General features: G+C 36.8%; 1 protein-coding gene across 3 annotated transcripts in view; it reads left to right on the top strand.

Annotated features, from left to right (window-relative positions):
- LOC129539296 (charged multivesicular body protein 3) overlaps positions 1-19,748 on the top strand; it is an 82,993-nt gene that overhangs the window by 41,710 nt on the left and 21,535 nt on the right. For 2 of the 3 annotated variants that reach the window (XM_088841361.1, XM_055399733.2), the window contains one exon: positions 12,320-12,380. The exons of the other annotated variant lie outside the window; for it this stretch is intronic. In XM_088841361.1, the coding sequence (XP_088697487.1) occupies positions 12,320-12,380 (61 nt within the window). The remainder of the gene's footprint in view (positions 1-12,319; positions 12,381-19,748) is intronic. 3 annotated transcript variants of the gene reach the window in all.

Genomic DNA, 19,748 nt, shown 5'->3' with positions numbered 1-19,748 from the left:
GGAGCTGATGTAATAATAATAGAAATTAAGTGCACAATACTTGTATTGCGCTTCAGTTGTTCTGAAACCATCCCCATCCTCCTCCAGTGGAAAATTTGTCTCCCACGAATACAGTCCCTGGTGCCAGAAAGATTGGGGACCGTTTTTCTACCTTACTTTCAAAGTGCGGACCAATAGCATCACCTGGCACTTTGTTAGAAATCTCAAGCCCCACCTGTTGAACCATAATTTGAATTCTGACAAGATCCCCAGTGATAAGCGTGCATATTAAAGTTTGAGAAGCATTATAGCATCCAGGACATACTTATATATAATGGGGAAAAAAACCCCAAAATCTTTCATTTAATAGGTGATCTCACCTTTTCAGCTGTGTGTGTATGTGTGTGTGTGTAAGTCGCTTAGTCATGTCTGACTCTTTGTAACCCCATGGACTGTAGCCGGCCGGACTCTTCTGTCCATGGAACTTTTCAGGCAACAATACTGGAGTGGGTTTTTTTTCCCTTCTCCAGGAGGTCTTCCCTACCCGGGATCGAACGTCTCCTGCATTGCAGGCAGATTCTCTACAGTTTGTGCCACCAGGGATCGAACGTCTCCTGCATTGCAGGCAGATTCTTTACAGAATCTACCACCTTGGAAGCCTGTTTAGCCCTAGCAGGCATATTTTAAACCATTGTCATGCATCAGAAGGTTGCTGGCACAAACTGTGTGTGTTGATGTTGATTGTATTCAATAATCATAGGTACTAAAACAGTGTTGCTGTTCAGTTGCGGAGTCATGTCCCACTCTTTGCAACCCCAAGGACTATACACACCAGGCCTCCCTGCCCTCACCATCTCCCGAAGTTTGCCCGAGTTTATGTCCATTGCATCAGTGATGCCATCCAGCCATCTCATCCTCCAATGCTGTCTTCTGCCCTCAATCTTTCCCAGCATCAGAGACTTTTCCAATGACTCGGCTGTTCACATTAGGTGAAAGACCCTGATGCTGGGAAAAATTGAAGGCAGGAGGAGAAGGGGACGACAGAGGATGAGATGATTGGATGGCATCACTGACTCAATGGACTTGAGTTTGGGTAGACTCCGGGGATTGGTGATGGACAGGGAGGCCTGGCGTGCTGCAGTCCATGGGGTCGCAAAGAGTCGGACACGACTGAGAGACTGAACTGAACTGAACTGACCAAAATACTGGAGTAGATACTGGAACAGTAAATGTTAGTTCCCTAGGGCAACACTCAGCTTTACTCCCTGGTAAAATAAAAATTGGGGTGCTTAAATGTGGTAAGAGTATGACATTACTTTGCAAACTGAATAGCATAATGAACATTTTGTGGCTTGTATGTATTCTAAGATGCTTTTCGTTGTAGAACTGAATTTTTTATGTTAGTAAAGATTATTATCTTCAATGTCTGGCCTTAGTTTTGCTGTTCATAAAATGAGAAGATTCTGGAGAAATAGTTTCATTACTATTTAAATTAGTCAAACTGTGCAGCGAGATTGATAACTACTAATCTGAGTTGTGGCTTAATGATCTTGATTATTCCCATTTCTCTTACATAAGTTTTTCTTTCACAAAATCCCTTTCCATTTTGTAAGTTAATGAAAAAATTTTGATTGGTTTAATGTACCTTTTTCTCTGACATTTAAAGACACATGTATAAAATTTCTGTAGTTTTTTGGTAAATGTTTCTGTTGACTGAGATTTTTATGGCCCTTCTTCACAACACGTTTTATGCAGTTAAATTCAGCAAATATTTATTGAGCATTTCCTTTGTGTCAGACATTGCACAAGAAGTTAGTGAATAAGAAAAGGTCTTTGACCTTCTGAAGAGTACAGTCTGTAATGTGTATGCACATTAATATCACTGTATTAGTTATATATAATTATATTAGTTTAATATAATTAACATAATGATTACAAAAGAGACTCAATGGACATGAGTTTGAGTAAACTCCGGGAGTTGGTGATGGACAGGGAGGCCTGGCGTGCTGTGTTCCATGGGGTCGCAAAGAGTCGGACACGACTGAGTGACTGAACTGAACTGAACTGATTGGGTTCTGTCTAGTTATACCACAGACGGGTTTAACTTACGCTAGGGGTCACTCCAGTGTTCTTGCCTGGAGAATCCTGGGGACGGGGGAGCCTGGTGGGCTGCCGTCTGTGGGGTCGCACAGAGTCAAACACGACAGAAGCGACCCAGCAGCAGGGATCACAGAAGGCCTCCCAAAGTAACAATTAAACTGAGACTCGAAGACCAAATTCAGAAAATATATTCTTTAACTACTTTTCTGACTATTGTTAACATTTGGGGAAAGCAAGATTTTCTGGTACTTGTGTGAAATTGTTGTTCCATTAGTTGCCATCTTTTACATAGTTATTGAATTGTTCCAATTCATACTTCAATGCTTCTAATTATAGATGTACTTTAAGTATAAACAAAGTAGGATTTATCATTTTAGGATGTTAATAAAATGGAGATTGTGCTTAATCAGCATTATTGGGAAGATTTGAATTTAGGGCATTCCAAAACTAGTTACTGTCCATTGTGATAAAAAAAAATACCTATTTGTTACATGATCAGTTGAGTATATTTGTGTGGGTCTAATTCTAGGCTCTCTATTCTGTTCCATTGATCTGTGTGTCTGTTCTTTAGACAACTACTCTGTCTCGAATACTGTGCCAAGTTGCTCAGTCGTGTCCTACTCTTTGCAGCCCAATGTACTGTAGTCCACCAGGTTCCTGGTCCATGGGATTTTTCAGGCACGAATACTGGAGTGGGTTGCCATTTTCTTCTCCAGGGGATCTTCCTAACCCAGGGGTTGAACCTCCATCCCCTGTCTCCAGTATTGCAGGTAGATTCTTTACCTATTGAGCCATCAGGGAAGCTCGAATATTGTAGCTTTATATTAAGTCTTGAAATTGGGTAATAGGGCATCTTCCAGCTTTGTTTCTGTTCACTTTTATCTTGGCTATTCCAAGACATTTGCCTTTCCATATAAACTTTTAAATCAGTTTGTTGATATCTACCAAATAGACTTTGGTGATTTGATTGAGATTGCATTGAATCTACAAATGAAGTTAGAACAAACTGATATCTTAGTGTTTAGTCTTCTAATACATGAACATGGAATATCTCTCCATTTATTTGTTTTTTTTCTTTCATTAGTGTTGTGTAGGTTTCTACTGGTAGATCCTATACCTATTGTTAAATTTATAGCCAAATGTTTTATTGTTTTCTTTGGTGCTCTGCTAAATGTTTTTAAAATTTCTGATCACTTATTACCGGTGTATTTGAAAGCGGTTAACTTTTGTATATTAATCTTATGTCCTGTGACCCTTCTGTATTTGCTTATTAGTTCTTGGAGTTCTTGGTGATTTTTTTGGATATTATATCCATCCCAAAGAATCAACAGAAAATATCACTTTAATTGTTTTGTCCCAAATTTGTATACCTTTTATTTCCTTTTCTTAGTACTAGCTAGGACTTCATTACACATTGAACAGGAGTAGACAGAAATTATATCCTTGCCTTGTTTCTGATATTAGCAGAGAAGGCTTCTAATTTCTTGCCCTTGGTTATACTGTTACCTATAGTTTGGGGTGGAGGAAGCTGCAGGTTTTTAAATAAATTGGGGGAGTTTTCTTTTTATATCAGGTTTATAATTCAGTTTAGTCACTCAGTTGTGTCCGACTGTTTGCAACCCCATGGACTGCAGTACGCCAGACTTCCCTGTCCATCAACAACTCCTGGAGTTTACTCAAGCTCCTCCTGTCCATCGAGTTGGTGATGCCATCCAACCATCTCATCCTCTGTCGTCCACTTCTCCAGCCTTCAATATTTTCCAGCATCAGGGTCTTTTCCAATGAGTCAGTTCTTCGCATCAGGTGGCCGAAGTATTAGAGTTTCAGCTTCAGCATCAGTCCTTCCAATGAATATTCTGGACTGATTTCCTTTAGGATGGACTGGTTGAATCTCCTTGCTGTCCAAGGGACTCTCAAGAGTCGTCTTCAACACCACAGCTCAAAAGCATCAATTCTTCGGCACTCAGCTTTCTTTATAGTCCGACTCTCACATCCATACATGACTACTGGAAAAACCAAAACTTTGACTAGACGGACCACTGTTGGCAAAGTAATGTCTCTGCTTTTTAAGGTACTATCTCGGTTGGTCATAATTTTTCTTTCAAGGAGCAAGCTTCTTTTAATTTCATGGCTGCAGTCACCATCTGCAGTGATTTTGGAGCCCCCCAAAATAGAGTCTGTCACTGTTTTCCTTGTTTCCCCATCTATTTGCCATGAAATGATGGGACCAGGTGCCATGATCTTAGTTTTCTGAATGCTTAGTTTTAAGCCAACTCTTCACTCTCCTCTTTCACTGTCATCAGGAGGCTCTTTAGTTCTTCTTCACTTCATGCCATAAGGGTGGTATCATCTGCATATCTGAGGTTATTGGTATTTCTCCCGGCAATCTTGATTCCAGCTTGTGCTTCATCCAGTCCAGAGTTTCTCATGATGTACTCTGCATATATGTTAAATAAGCAGGGTGACAATATACAAGCTTGATGTACTCCTTTCCCGATTTGGAACCAATCTGTTGTTCCATGTCCAGTTCTAACTGCATGGAGTTAGAACTGCATTTGGTTCTAACTCTTGCATACAGATTTCTCAGGAAGCAGGTCAGTGGTCTGGTATTCCCATCTCTTTCAGAATTTTCCACGGTTTGTTGTGATCCACACAGTCAAAGGCTTTGGCATAGTCAATAAAGCAGAAGTGGATGTTTTTTTGGAACTCTCTCTGACTTTTTCAGTGATCCAACAGATGTTGGCAATTTGATCTCTGGTTCTCTGCCTTTTCTAAATCCAGCTTGAACATCTGGAAGTTCACGGTTCACGTACTTATTGAAGCCTCGCTTGGAGAATTTTGAGCATTACTTTGCTAGCATGTGAGGTGAGTGCAGTTGTGCAGTAGTTTGAGCATTCTTTGGCATTGTCTTTCTTTGGAATTGGAATGAAAACTGACCTTTTCCAGTCCTGTGGCCCCTGCTGAGTTTTCCAAATTTGTTGGCGTATTGACTGTAGCACTTTCACAGCATCATCTTTTAGGCTTTGAAATAGCTCAACTGGAATTCCATCACCTCCACTAGTTTTGTTTGTAGTGATTCTTCCTAAGGCCCCCTTGACTTCGCATTACAGGATGTCTGGCTCTGAGTGATCACACCCTCTATCTGGGTCATGAAGATCTTTTTTGTACAGTTCTTCTGTGTATACTTGTCACGTCTTCTTAATATCTTCTGCTTCTGTTAAGTCCATACCATTTCTGTCCTTTTTTGTGTCCATCCTCACATGAAATGTTCCCTTGGTCTCTCTAATTTCCTTGAAGAGATCTCTAGTCTTTCCCAGTCTATTGTTTTCATTCTATTTCTTTGCATTGATCACTGAGGAAGGTTTTCTTACCTCTCCTTGCTATTCTTTGGAACTCTGCATTCAGATGGGTATATCTTTCCTTTTCTCCTTTGCCTTTCGCTTCTCTTCTTTTCACAGCTATCTGTGACTATTCACAGACAACCGTTTTGCCTTTTTGCATTTCTTTTTCTTGGGGATGGTCTTGCCTCCTGTACAGTGTCAGGAATGTCCATCCATAATTCTTCAGGCACTCTATCAGATCTAATCCCTTGAATCTATTTTTCACTTCCACTGTATAATCGGAAGGGATTTGATTTAGGTCATATTTGAATGGTCTAGTGGTTTTCCCTACTTTCTTCAGTTTAAGTCTGAATTTGACAATGAGGAGTTCATGATCTGAGCCACAGTCAGTTCCTGGTCTTGTTTTTGCTGACTGTATAGAACTTCTCCATTTTTGACTGCAAAGAATATAATCAATCTGATTTCGGTGTTGATCATCTGGTGATGACCATGTGTAGAGTCTTCTCTTGTGTTATTGGAAGAAGGTGTTTGCTATGAGTGGTGCGTTCTCTTGTCAAAACTCTATTAGCCCTTGCCCTGCTTCATTCTGTACTCCAAGACCAAATTTGCCTATTATTCCAGGTAGCTCTTGACTTCTTACTTTCGCGTTCCAGTCCCCTATAATGAAAAGGACATCTTTTTGGGTGTTCTAGAAGGTCTTGTAGGTCCTCATAGAACCATTGAACTTCAACTTCTTTAGCATTACTGGTCGGGGCGTAGACTTGGGTTGCTGTGGTATTGAATGGTTTGCCTTGGAAACAAACAGATCATTCACGGAGAGTTTTTATTGTGTATATAGGATATTGTCAAATGGTTTTTTCTTGTCAGTGCATACGATTTTTCTTATCTATTGATGTGTAGTGGATTATGGTGGCCAATTTTTGAATGTTGAACCAGCCTTACATACCTAGAATAAATCACACTTGGTTATGGTTTATAGTTCTTTTTATATAATTTTGCATTCAATTTGCTAACATTTTGTTGAGGGTTTTTGCGTTCATGATATATACTGGTGTGTAGTTTTCCCTTCTTGTAATGTCTTTATCTCGTTTTGATATTAGGATAATGCTAGCCTTGTGGAATGAGTTAAGAAGTATTCCCTCATTTTCTTGAAGATTTTGTAGAGAATTGGTATCATTTCTTCCATAAGTCTGGTAGAATTCAGCAGTGAAACTGTCTGGGCCTGTTACTTTCTTTGTTGGCAAGTTATTAACTACTGATTCAATTGTTTTAATAATGATAGGCCTATTCAGATAATCCACTTCTCGTATGGATTTTAGTAGGCTTTCAAGTAGTCGGTCCCTTTCATCTAATTTACCAAACTTGTGAGCATAGAATTGTTCATAATATTCTTTCATTGCCTTTTTATTCTCCATGGACTCAATAGTTGATGACCCCTTTTGTACTTCTGCTATTGGTAAACTTGTCTTCTCTTTTTTTCTTTGTTAGTTTGGCTAAAGGCTTATTTATTTTATTGATCTGTTTAAAGAGCCAGATTTTGGCTTCATTGATTTTTTGTTACTTTCCTCTCTTCAATTTCATTGATTCTCTTAGTTTTTAAATTTCTTTTCTTCTGCTTGCTTGATGTTTAAATTTCTATTCTTTCTTAGGTTCCTAAGGTGGAATCTTAGGTTATTGATGGTTAGATCTCCTCTTTTATGATATGTGCATTTAATGCCATAAATTAATTTCCTAATGCTTTTGCTGCATCCTGCACATTTTCATAAGTTGTATTTATTTGCACTTTCATTTAATTCAAAATAATTTTAGATTTCTATTGAGACTTTTTCTTTGCCCTATCTGTTATTTAGACGTGTGTTGTTTAATCTCCAAATATTTGGGGATTTTTCTGATATCTAGCTTCATTCCATCATGGTCTCAGAACAGTTTGTATGATTTCTGTTTTTTTAAATTGTTAGAGTATGTGTATTATGGCCCAGAAAGAGGTCTGTCTTGAGAAGTGTTTCCCTGAAAGCTTGAGAAGTGTATGCATTCTGTTGTTAAGAGTATTCTGTAAATGTTAACTAGATCAAGTTGATTGATAGTTCTGATTAGGTCAACTATATCCTTACTTATTTGCTCTCTGTTCCATCTGTCAAATCATCTCAAGAGAGGTTTTGGTATATTGTAAATGTTGTGTTTAAATGGAAGTGTTGAATTACTCTTTTAAAAATGTATCACAGTGATTTGATATCTGTCAATGTTCATTTATAATTAGACATTTTTATTTCAGACATTTTTATTTTCTTTCTCCTTGAAAGAGGAATTTCTTTTTTTACATTTTTTTTGCATTGTACTTTCTCCCATAGATTTCTCCTAAAGTAATACTTTTATGCTTAAAATAATTTATTGTACCTAGAACAAAAGTATGTACATACTTTTTATGATAAAAATACTCAGCAAACTAGGAATAGAAAGAAACTTTCCTAACATGATAAAGGCCATTTATAAAAATCTGCAGCTAACATGATACTTAGTTATACATTATAAATTGTGAAAGATTGAAAACTTTTCCCATAAGATCAGGAACAAGACAGAGATACCAGCTTTTGCTGATGCTAATCAACATTGCGTTAGAAGTCCTAGCCAGTGCAGTTGGGCAAGAGAAAGAAATAAAAGGCATCCACACTGATAAAAAGTAAACCTATTTGTTGATAACATGATTCCACAAATAGAGCACTCTAAAGAAGGGGACGACAGAGAATGAGATGGCTGGATGGCATCACCGACTCGATGGACATGAGTTTGAGTGAACTCTGGGAGTTGGTGATGGACAGGGAGGCCTGGTGTGCTGTGATTCATGGGGTCGCAAAGAGTTGGACACGACTGAGCGACTGAACTGAACTGAACTGAAAGATTCCTGATGCACCAGAAAATTAGTTGTAAATGAATTCAACAGAGTTGCGGGTTTCAAGGAATTTTTAAAAATCAGTTGTGTGTTTTACACTCACAATGAAAAATCTAAAAAAGGAAAATTTGAAATTTCATTTACAGTAGTATCCAAAAGGATAAAGTACTGGGGGATAAATTTAACCAAGGAAGCAAAACATTTATACACTGAAAATTGCAAAAAAGTTGCAAGAAGAAATCCCAAGTTTATGGATTGCAAGACTTAATGTTGTTAAAGTGGCAGTACTTCCAGAAGTGATCTGCAGATTCAGTGCTGCTGCTGCTGCTGCTAAGTCACTTCAGTCGTGTCCGACTCTGTGTGACCCCATAGACGGAAGTCCACCAGGCTCCCCCGTCCCTGGGATTCTCCAGGCAAGAACACTGGAGTGGGTTGCCATTTCCTTCTCCAATGTGTGAAAGTGAAAGTGAAGTCACTCAGTCGTGTCCGACCCATAGCGACCCCACGGACTGCAGCCTACCAGTCTCCTCCATCCATGGAATTTTCTAGGCAAGAGTACTGGAGTGGCTTGCCATTGCCTTCTCCGAGATTCAGTGCAGTGCCTATCAAAATTCCAAATGTCTTTCTTGCAGAAATGGAGAAGTTGAGCTTCAAATTCGTATGGAATACAACAGATTCCAAATAGCCAAAGCCATACTGAAAAAGAAAAACAAATTTGAAGGACTCATAGTTCATAACTCCAAAATTTACTATAAAGCTACTGTAATTAAAATAATGTGCAGTTAGCATAAGGTTTGATATATAGATCAATCAGTGGAATAGGATTGAGACTCCAGAAGTAAACCCATACACCTGTGGCCAGTTGATTTTCTATAAGAGTGCCAGGATCGTTCAGTGAAACATAGTCTCTTCAATAAATGGTCTGTGACAAGTGGGTATCCACATGTAAAGAAATGAAGCTGGGCTCTTACCTCACTCCGTACACAGAGATTAACTCGAAGTGGATCAAAGACCTAAATTAAAGTCTTTGACCTAAAACTATAAAACTCTTAGAAAAAAATGTAAGAGTAAGTCTTCATGACCTCATATCTGGCAGTGGATTCTTTTGCTATAACACCAGAAGCACAAGCAACAAATTGGAATTTCTCAGAATTAGTGCCTTTGTGCACCAAAGGACGTTATTAAGAAAGTGAAAAGATGACCTGTGGAATGGGAGAAAATATTTGCAAATCATATGTCCAATGAGGATCTGCTATCAGAATATATAAAGAATTCATATATACTTAACAATAAAAAGGCAACTGAACTTAAAAATGGATCTAAGACATTAACAGACATTTCTCCATGGGAGATATATTGATACAAATGGCCAACAAGCACGTGAAAAGGTATTCAGCTTCATTGGTTATTAAGGAAATACAAATCAAATTCACAGTGAGATACTCTTTCAATAGTTTCAACAGATTTGCTGTAATTAAACAGTTGAAAGATAACAAGTGTTGACAAGGACATGGAGAAGTAGGAACCTTTGTACATTGCTTGTGGGAATGTAAAATGGTGAAGCCCCTTTGAAAAGGAGTTTGGGAGTTCCTCAAAAATATAAAATAGAATTAACATTTTTTGTTCAGTCGCCCAGTCACGTCCGACTCTTTTGCGACCCTATGGACTGCAGCATGCCAGGCCTCCCTGTCCCTCACCATCTCCAGAAGTTTGTCCAAGTTCATGTCCATTGTATGGGTGATGCCATCCAACCATCTCATCCTCTGATGCCCACTTCTCCTTCTGTCCTCAGTCTTTCCCAGCATCAGGGACTTTTCCAGTGAGTTGGCTGTTTGCCTCAGGTGACCAAAATTATCATATGACCCAGCAATTCCACTCCTATGTATATACCCAAAAGAATTGAAAATAGGTACTCAAATACTTGTGTTTGTTCATAGCATCACTATTCACAGTAACCAGAAAATGAAACCAACCCAAATGTTCATCAGTAGATGAATGGCTAAATAAGCGGTGTTGTATGTACATACCATGCAATATTACTCAGCCATAAATAGGACTGAAGTATTGACACATGCTACAACATGGAGGAACCTCAAAACCACTGTACTAAATGAAAGAAGCCAGACACGAAAGACCACATATTCTATGATTTATTTTATATTAAATATCCCAAATAAGCATATCAAAAGATACAGAATAGCAAATTAGTAGTCTCCAGAGAATGGGGAGGAGGGTGGTCATAAGGGAAGATTGTTTATAGGGTATAGTGTGTTCTTCCGACATACTGAAAAAGTTCTGAGACTAGAGGGAGTTGGTTTTCAAACATAATGAAGGCACTAAATGCCACTGAATTATACATTTTAAAATGGCTAAATGTGTGTTATGTGAGTTTCACTTAAAAAAATATATAAACCTAACATTAACTTTTTAAATTGTATAACCATGCAGTTTTAAGTTAATATTTCATCTGGGAGTTAGAGTTGTTGTATAATAAATATTTTATAGATTTTGTTAAATAGTGATTATAAAGTCATTATAAATAAAATTTATTGGAAATTCATCCTAAGGGTATGAATTTTTCAGTGCCATTTAGTTCATGTATCTATGGATGACTGCTAAAGGGTTCAGCATCAATTCCATTCCTGTTTTATTTTATTATTATTTTTCACCTTAAATCCCACAACCATTGTTTATTATAAAGGTTAACCCTGATCCTCATGATTGGTAGTAATCATGGGCACTAGGGTCTCCAGACATTTGAATTTGTAGCTACTAGCAGTGTTCAGTGTCCTCATCTTGGTTGAGGATGTTTTTGATCTTTTTTTTTTTTAAACCTATCTACATATTTCTGATAGTAAGATCACCAGGGCTTTGAAGGTGGACTGGTAGATTGCAAAAATCTGGGCTATGTGACCACCACCCTTCACATGGATACCGAGGTCCATGCCAGCTAATTGCTCCTTCCCAAGAAGTAGAACCATTGCTGGGAGCTTGTATTGTAACTGTGCATGGGTGGATCAACTCTGGGAGTAACCCATTCACCTACAGAGACTGTTGCCTTCTTTGCAATGTGCCACTACTATGGCCACCTTCTTGTATCTGAAGATCTGTGCCAACTGCCAAGGGCCTTTGGATGGCATGACACTGGTGTAGACAAGAGATCTTCATTGTGAGGTGCCTCAACTAGAAGAAAGTCCTATTTTATGTTTTGTTAGACTCAAATGTTGGGAAACATCGTCAATATTAATAAGTAGATGGTAGTGGAAAGGATTTTATATATCAGCATCACTTAGTTCTTTGAACTTCTGGATCATATGCCAAAAAAGCACATATCGATTTAATGTAAAATTTAGTTTTAATGATTTATCAACTGATAAATGATTTTCCTTCATTTTTGAAACTGAAGGACTAGGGAAAAATGCGTAAGAATGTGGCAATCATTAGAGTCATTCACTGCTTTCTCAACACCTACACCAGTATTTCTAGTTGGCTCTGTGTTTAGTGCTTCAGATGTTTTTGCCTCCCAGGGAAATCTATCATAGTAAAAGACATGTAGGCTGAAGAAATATTTCTTTTTGTAAAATGAAATGGTGTAATTGTTAAGGGGGAGAAAGAAAAGGTGAACTTTTATGACATAGGTACAGCAGTTTTTTAAATATTTATGTATAGAAATAAAAAAAATCTGTTGCCCATAAAACCTTTCTGTTCCTATGCACCTCTTGAAAAATTGTATATACCTGCAGGGTGTTGAACTTTCTCAGAGATCTTGTATAAAGTGCATCATACTGCCTTCAGAATAGGAATCTTTGAATAGTTTGAGACTTCTATGTACTATGAATAAAAAGACTAAAAAAAATAAAATTTAGCCCTAAGGCAGTTTCTTTCAAAATAAGCTTATTTTGTTTCTAGATTGTGTCAGGATTAAATGTAAAATTAATAGAAAATTTTTCAAAATTTGGTGAATTGGAGGTATTGGCTTCTCTTATAATTCCTTTTCTAAAATTTTTCCCAGGTGAATGAATGGTCATTGAAGATAAGAAAGGAAATGAGAGTTGTTGACAGGCAAATAAGAGGTAAATTACTATTTTATGTCTCTTATCCTGTTGCTATATTTTACATTAGTTCATAAAAATAAGCTGAATCTACATACAGAAAACATAGTTTATATTATTTATAGTTCTAATTATTTGCCTTCTAATTAAGAAAAATAAGATATAATCAACTCAAAGAAACTTTACATTTTAAAATAAGTAAATCTTTCCTGGAGCCTGAAATTCAGCTGTTCAAGGGGAAGGGACCATGTTCATTCAGCTCTGATTTCCTAGAGTCTAGGTTTGTGTTGGAAACAAAGCAGGTGCTCACATTCTATGATAGAATAATGGCCTCCCAAAGATGTCCATGTCCTAATACCCAGAACCTGTGAATATGTTAACTTACATGGCAAAAAGGAACTTGCACATTTGATTAGAGATCTTGAGATGGGGAGATTATCCTGGGTTCTCTGGGTGTGCCCATTGTAATCACAAGAGTCCTTATAAAAGGGAGGCAGTATGTTGAGAAAGAGTTGTGACCACAGACCAGATGGTGGAGTGGTTTGCTTTGAAGATGAAGGAAGAAGACATAAGCTAAGGAATGCATTTGAGCTCTAGAAACTAGAAAAGGCAAGGAAATGGATTCTTTCTTGAAGCTTCCAGAAGAAATGAAGCTCTTCCAACACCTTGATTTTATTATATATTTATTTTTGCTTGCTCTGGGTCTTTGTTGCTGGGCGTGGGCTTTCTCTAGTTGTGGTGAGCAGGCTTTTCTGCAGTGGTTTCTGTTGTTGTGCAGCACAGGCTCTGGGTGCATGGGCTTCAGGAATTGCAGCATGTGGGCTCAGTAGTTGCGGAGTGTGGGCTCTAGATCATGCAGGCTTCATTAGTTGTGGCATATTGACTCTGTAGTTATGCCTCCTGGGCCCTAGGGCATGAGCTCAGTAGTTGCTGTGAACAGGCTTTAGTTGCTCCGTGGCATATGAAATCTTCCTGGACCAGGGATCAAACCCATGTCCCTGCACTGGCAGGTGGATTCTTATTGACTGTACCATCAGGGAAGACCAACACTTTGATTTTAGACTTCTGATCACCAGAATTAAATAATAAATTTTTATTGTTTTAAGCGATTAAAAAAAAAAACCTAAATAAACTTCTTGCTACTTATGAAGAAATGGTTTAAATAAATTGTACACTCATGTTCATAACAGCATAATTCTCAATAGCAGAAGTTGTAAATAACCCAAATTTCTACTGATAGATGAATACATAAACAAAATGAAATATATACATACAATGGGATATTTATTCAGTCTTTAAAAAGAAGGAAATTCTGATACATGCCATCACATGAATGAGTCATGAAAATATTATGAAGTAAAATAAGCCAGACACAACGGGACAAGTACTCTGATTACACTGAGCCTATTATAGAGACAGAAAGCAGAATGGTGATTACCAGGGAATGTGAAGAAGGAAAAATGAGAGTCGCTGTTACTGGGAACAGAGTTTCAACCTGAGTTGAAGGGAAAGTTCAGGAGATAGTGGTGATGGCTGTACAACAGTGTAAGTGTACTTAATGAACTGTATATTTTTAAATGGTTTGCTTTCATCAGTTTATGTACATATGATCTCAGTTATATGTGGAATGTAAACTATTATGCAGATGAACATATCTATGAAACAGAAACAGACTCACAGAGATAGAGAACAGACTTGTGGTTGCTGGGTGGTGAGGAGGGTTTAGGAGAGGGAAGGTAATTAATTCTGTATTTAATTTTAGAGGAGCCACGATAGCATTTTCCACAGCACTGTACCATTTTACATCCCTGACATCAAGGACTGAGACAATCAAAAACAACCATAGGGACTTCCCTGGTGGTCCAGTGCCTTAGACACCGCACTTCCACTGCAGGGGGCCTGGGTTTGATCTCTGGTCAGGGAAGTAGATCCCACATGCCACAACTAAGACTTGGTATGACCAAATAAATAAATAAAATATTAAAAATAACAAAGAGAAGCAACTACATGTACCAGGGAATATAGGTGGTCACTGTGCATGCCCAGGGAAATACACAGGTTCTGAAAAGACCTGAAAAGGCCATGTTTACATCTCAGGATGATCTCAGTACAGAGACACCCTGCAGCAATAAAACCAAACAAAAAAGCCTGTCAAACCCTGAGGAAGTGGAAAAATCTAACTTCCAGGGTGATCATCTTAAAAAGCTTAAATGCCCAGTTTTCAAAATAACAAGATCACAAGATATCAAAAAAACAGGACAGTATGGACCATTGAAAGGAAATGAACAGAAAAGTTCCCTGAAAAAGACCAGATGACAGATTTACTAAACAAGACTTTAAAACAACCATCTTAGAGACATGCAAAGAACTAAAGTAAGGTGTGAACAAAGTCAAGAAAATGATATATAAGCAAAATGGAAGTATCAGTAAAGAGAAAACATGAACAAGAAGCAAAAAGAAATTATGCACCTGAAAAATGTAACATTCATTGAAAAAATTGCGAGTTATTCAGAAGCAGATTTGAGCAGGCAGAAGAGTTAATGAACTTGAAAATAGTACAATTGAAATGGTCAAGTCTGAGGAACAGAGGGAAAAAAAAAAGTGAAGCAAACAGAGCCTAAGGGACCTGTTGGAAACCATCAGTTGGGGCAGCATACACATTGTGGATGTCCCAGAAGGAAAGGAAAGAGAGAAGGGGCAAAGAGATTATTTGAGAAAATAAAGATAAAAACTTAACATATTTCATGAAAAACGTGAATATAACCACCCAAGAAGCTCCACACACACACTCTAAGGTGGAATAAACTCAAGAGGCCCATGCCAAGGCAAATTATAATCAAACTATAGAAAGACGAGTGAATGTTTAAAGCAGCAAGAAATGGCTTGTCACATACATGGGATCCTGAATAAGACTTTCAACAGATTTCTCATCAGAAATTTTGAGTGCCAGAAGGAAGTGAGTTTATATATTTAAGTGCTGGAAGAAGATACCTGTAAATCAAGAATCCTATATCCAGCAAAACAAAGGAGTGACAGTCCTACTTAAATGAAAGCTGATTGGGTTTGTTATCACTAGACCTGCCTGGCAAGAAATGCTAAAGCATGTCCTTCAGGTTGATAGATAGTAACAACCTGTTACTATAGATAGTTACAATAGATAGTAACTTGAAGCTATAATGAAAAAATGAATATCTCCATTAAAGATAAATACATGGGCAATTATAAAAGCTAATATTTTTGTAACTTTGGTTTGTAACTTCATTTTTTTGTTTTCACATGATTTAGGAGACTTGTGCATTTAAAAATACGTTAGGCTTTATTTTTTAGCATATAGTGCAGAAAGATGTACTTTTGTGACATGAGTAACTGAATGGGGGTGCAGACAAAACTGTAAAGAAGTAAAGGTTTTGTACAATATTAAAGTTAAGCTCATACAAACTCAAACTCAAACTCGTGTTATAACATTAGTATATTAAGTGTATTCACTGTGATAATCACAAAGAAGGTAGCTGTAAATTATACCCAAAAGCAAATGAAAAGGGACTTGGAAAGTTTCACCATAAGAAAAGACACATAAGCACAGAAGAAGATGATGTAGGAAATGAAGGATAAAAAACTATAAGACCTACAGACAAAAAAGGCAAAATGGAAGAATTAAGCCCCTGCTCATCAGTAATTACTTTTTTGAAGTTAATGTTTGTTGGCACATAGTTGCTTTACAATGTTGTGTTAGTTTCTGCTGTATAGCACAGTTATATGTATGCGTATATCTCCTCTTTTTTAAAGATTTCCTTCCCATAGTAATTACTTTAAATGTAAATGAATTAAATTCTCCAATCAAAAATAGATCTTGGCAGAATGGGGGAAAATTACCCTCGTGTATACTGTATAAAAGAGACTCACTTTAGATCCAAAGATACAAATAGGTTTTGAAAGTAAAAGGAAGGAAAAAGATATGCCATGGAAATAGTAACTTAAAGGATGGAGGTTGCTGTACTAATATAAGATAAACTTTAAATCAAAAAAGATTACAAGAGTCCAAGAATGACATTATATTTTAATACAATAAGATGTAACAGTTACATACATCCATGCACCTAATAACACATGGTTAAAATATATGAAGGGGAGTAGATTCTACAACAGTAGTTGAAGACTTTAATATAACTCATTCCCAAAAGTGGATATGTAACAACCAGACAAAAGGATCAAAGGTGACTTGAACAGCACAGCAGTCAACTAGATCCAACAGACATACATGGAATACTCAATGCAACAACAGTGGAATACACATTCTTAAGTGCACAAAGTACATTATCCAGGATAGATTTTCAAATGGTGGATGAAGAAGTTAAATTTTCTGTTTGTAGGTAATGTGATCTTACATGTATAAAACCCTAAAGATTTCACAGCCCAGCTATTAGAACTAGTAAATGAATTTAGCAAAGTAGCCAGATACAAAACAGAAAAATCAGTTGCGTTATTCTATATGCTAGTAGCTGAAAAAGGAAATTAAGAAAACTGTGCCATTTGTAATAGTACCAAAAATAAAATACTTAGGAATTACCTTAACCTAGGAGGTGAAAGGCTTATGATGAAAGCTATAAGATATTGCTGAAAGAAATTAAAGGCATAAATACATGGGAAGACATCCTATATTCATGGATTAGTATAATTAATATTGTTAAGATATCATAGCACCCAGTGTCATCTATAGAGTCATTGCAATCCTTATCAAAATCCCAGTAATGTTTTTTGAAGAAATGGAAAAAATATCTATCCTAAACTTCATATGGGATCTCAAGGGATTCCAGAGAGCAAAAAAAAAAAACACATTGAAAAAGAACAAAATTGGAAATTCACACCTCTTTATTTCAAACCCCATTGGCTATTTACAGAATATTCCATCCAAAAGAAGCAGAATACATATTCTTTTCAGGTTCACATGGAACATTCTCCAGAATAAATCACACAGTAGGCCACAAAACAAGATCAAAAGAGTATCAACCATCTTTTCTAACTACAATGCAATGAGACTGCAATACTATGAGAAATCAACTACAAGGGGGAAAAAACTGCAAACGCAAACTCATAGAGACTAAACAGTATGCTACTCGGAAGCCAGTGGGTTACTGAAGAACTCAAAGAGAAAACCAAAAAATACTTAGAGTCTGGGAATTCCCTGGCAGTCCAGTGGTTTGGACTCTCTCCTCTTCTCACCTAGGGCCCAGGTTTGATCCCTGGCTGAGGAAGTAAGATCCCACAAGCCATGCAGTGCAACAAAAGAAAAGAAAAAATAATTATGTGGAGTCAAGTGAAAATGGAAACACAGCAATCCAAAATCTATGGCACACAGCAAAAGCAGTTCTGAGGGAAGTTTATAGCAATATAAGCCTACCACAGGAAACAAGAAGAAAATTGCAAACAACCTAACCTTATACCTAAAGGAACTGGGATAAACAGCTTGCAAACCCAAAGTTAGTAGGAGGAATGTAAAGAAGATCAGAGCAAAAATAAATGGAATAGAAAATTTTAAAGAACAGTCGAAAGGATCAGTGAAAATAAAAGGTAGTTCTTTGAGAAGATAAAATTTAAAAATCCATAGCTAGACTCATCAAGAAAAAGAGAAGGCCTAGTGGATAAAGTAAAATAAGAAAGGAAAAAGTAGAACTTAAAATTGACACTAGAGAAATACAATTATAGGAGATTACTATGGACAGATTACTAGAAGAAATGGGTGAATTCTTAGAAATAGAGTCTTCCAAGATTGAATCAAGAAGAAATAGAAAATATAAATAGACTTATTACCAGATTTAATTTAACAAAATTAAATCAGCAAGAAAACAACTCTCAAGAAACAAAAGTTGAGGACCAAATGGTTTCATGGGTGAATTCTACCAAATATTTAAAGAAGAGTTTACATCTGTCCTTTTCAAACTATTCCAAAAATTTGAATAGGGAAGAAAACTTCCAAACTCATTCTATGAGGCCAGCATCACCCTGATGTCAAAACCAGACAAAGATATCACACACAAAATAGAAAAATACAGGCCAGTATCACTGATGAACATAGATGCAAAAATTCCCAACAAAATATTAGCAACAAAATTCACCAGTACATTGAAAAGGATTATACTCCATGATCGACTGGCATTTTATCCCAAGGATGCAAAGATGGTTCAGTTTATGCAAATTATACATTGTGATATACCACGTTAATAAACTGAAGAATAAAATTCATACAGTCATCTCAATAAATACAGAAAAAACTTTTGACATAATTCAACATCCATTTATGATATAAAACTCAACAAAGGGACTGGAGAAGGTACATCACTCAACATAATAAAGGCTGTCTATGACAAACCTACAGCCAACGTCATATTCAAGAGTGAAAAGCTGAAAGAAAGCATTTCCTCTAAGATCAGGAACAAGACAAGGGTGGCCCACTTTTGTGCTCTTTATATAACATAGCCTTGGAAGTCCGAGCCACACAGTCAGACAAGAAAAAGATATAAAATGATCCAAACTGGCAAGGAAGAACGGTTACTCTTTGAAGATGACATGATACTATGTATAGAAAACCCTAAAGATACCACCAAATAACTATTAGAAATAATAAATGAATTCAGTAAAGTTGTAGGATACAAAATTAATATAGAGAAGTCTTATGTTTTTTTTTTACAACAGACCATCAGACAAGTTAAGAAAACAATTCCATTTACAATTGCATCAAAAAGAATAAAGTGCCTAGGAGTAAATCAAAGGAGATAAAAAACTTGTATTCAGAAAACTGTAAGATGTTGATGAAATAAACTGAAAATGACATAACTATACCATGTCAGTGAGTTTGAGGAATTAATATTGTTAAAATAACTGTACTACTCAAAGTCATCTATAGATTGATTCTAATACCTATTAGAATTCCAGTGGCATTTTTCACTGAACAAATAATCTCAAATTTACATAGAAGCATAAAAAACCTCAAATAGGCAATGAAACTGATTTTAAAAATGGGCCGAGAACCTGAATAGGCATTTTTCCAAAGAAGACATACAGATGGGCAAGAAACAAATGAAAAGATGCTCAGCATCACTAATCAGGAAAATGCAAATCAAAGGCAGAGTGAGACACTACCTCACACCTGTGAAAAATGGCTGTTATTAAAAAGACAACAAGTAAAAATGGTTGGATTGGGACGGGGAGAATGGGGAGCCCTTGTGCAATATTGTTGGAAATGTAAATTGGTGTGGCAACTATGGAAAACAGCACAGAGGTTCTTCAAAAAACTAGAACTACCATATAATCCAGCAGTTATTTGTCTGGGTGTTTTCCCAAAGGAAACAAAGACACTAATTTGGAATGATATATTCATCCCTATGTTTCCTG

The sequence above is a fragment of the Moschus berezovskii genome, chromosome 11 (genome assembly GCF_049115385.1).
Source record: "Moschus berezovskii isolate FMDL1 chromosome 11, NW_MosBer_1.0, whole genome shotgun sequence".
Classification (NCBI taxonomy): domain Eukaryota; kingdom Metazoa; phylum Chordata; class Mammalia; order Artiodactyla; family Moschidae; genus Moschus; species Moschus berezovskii.
The sequence above is the reverse complement of the archived record's forward strand: the minus strand, read 5'-3'. Positions and strand labels throughout refer to the sequence as shown.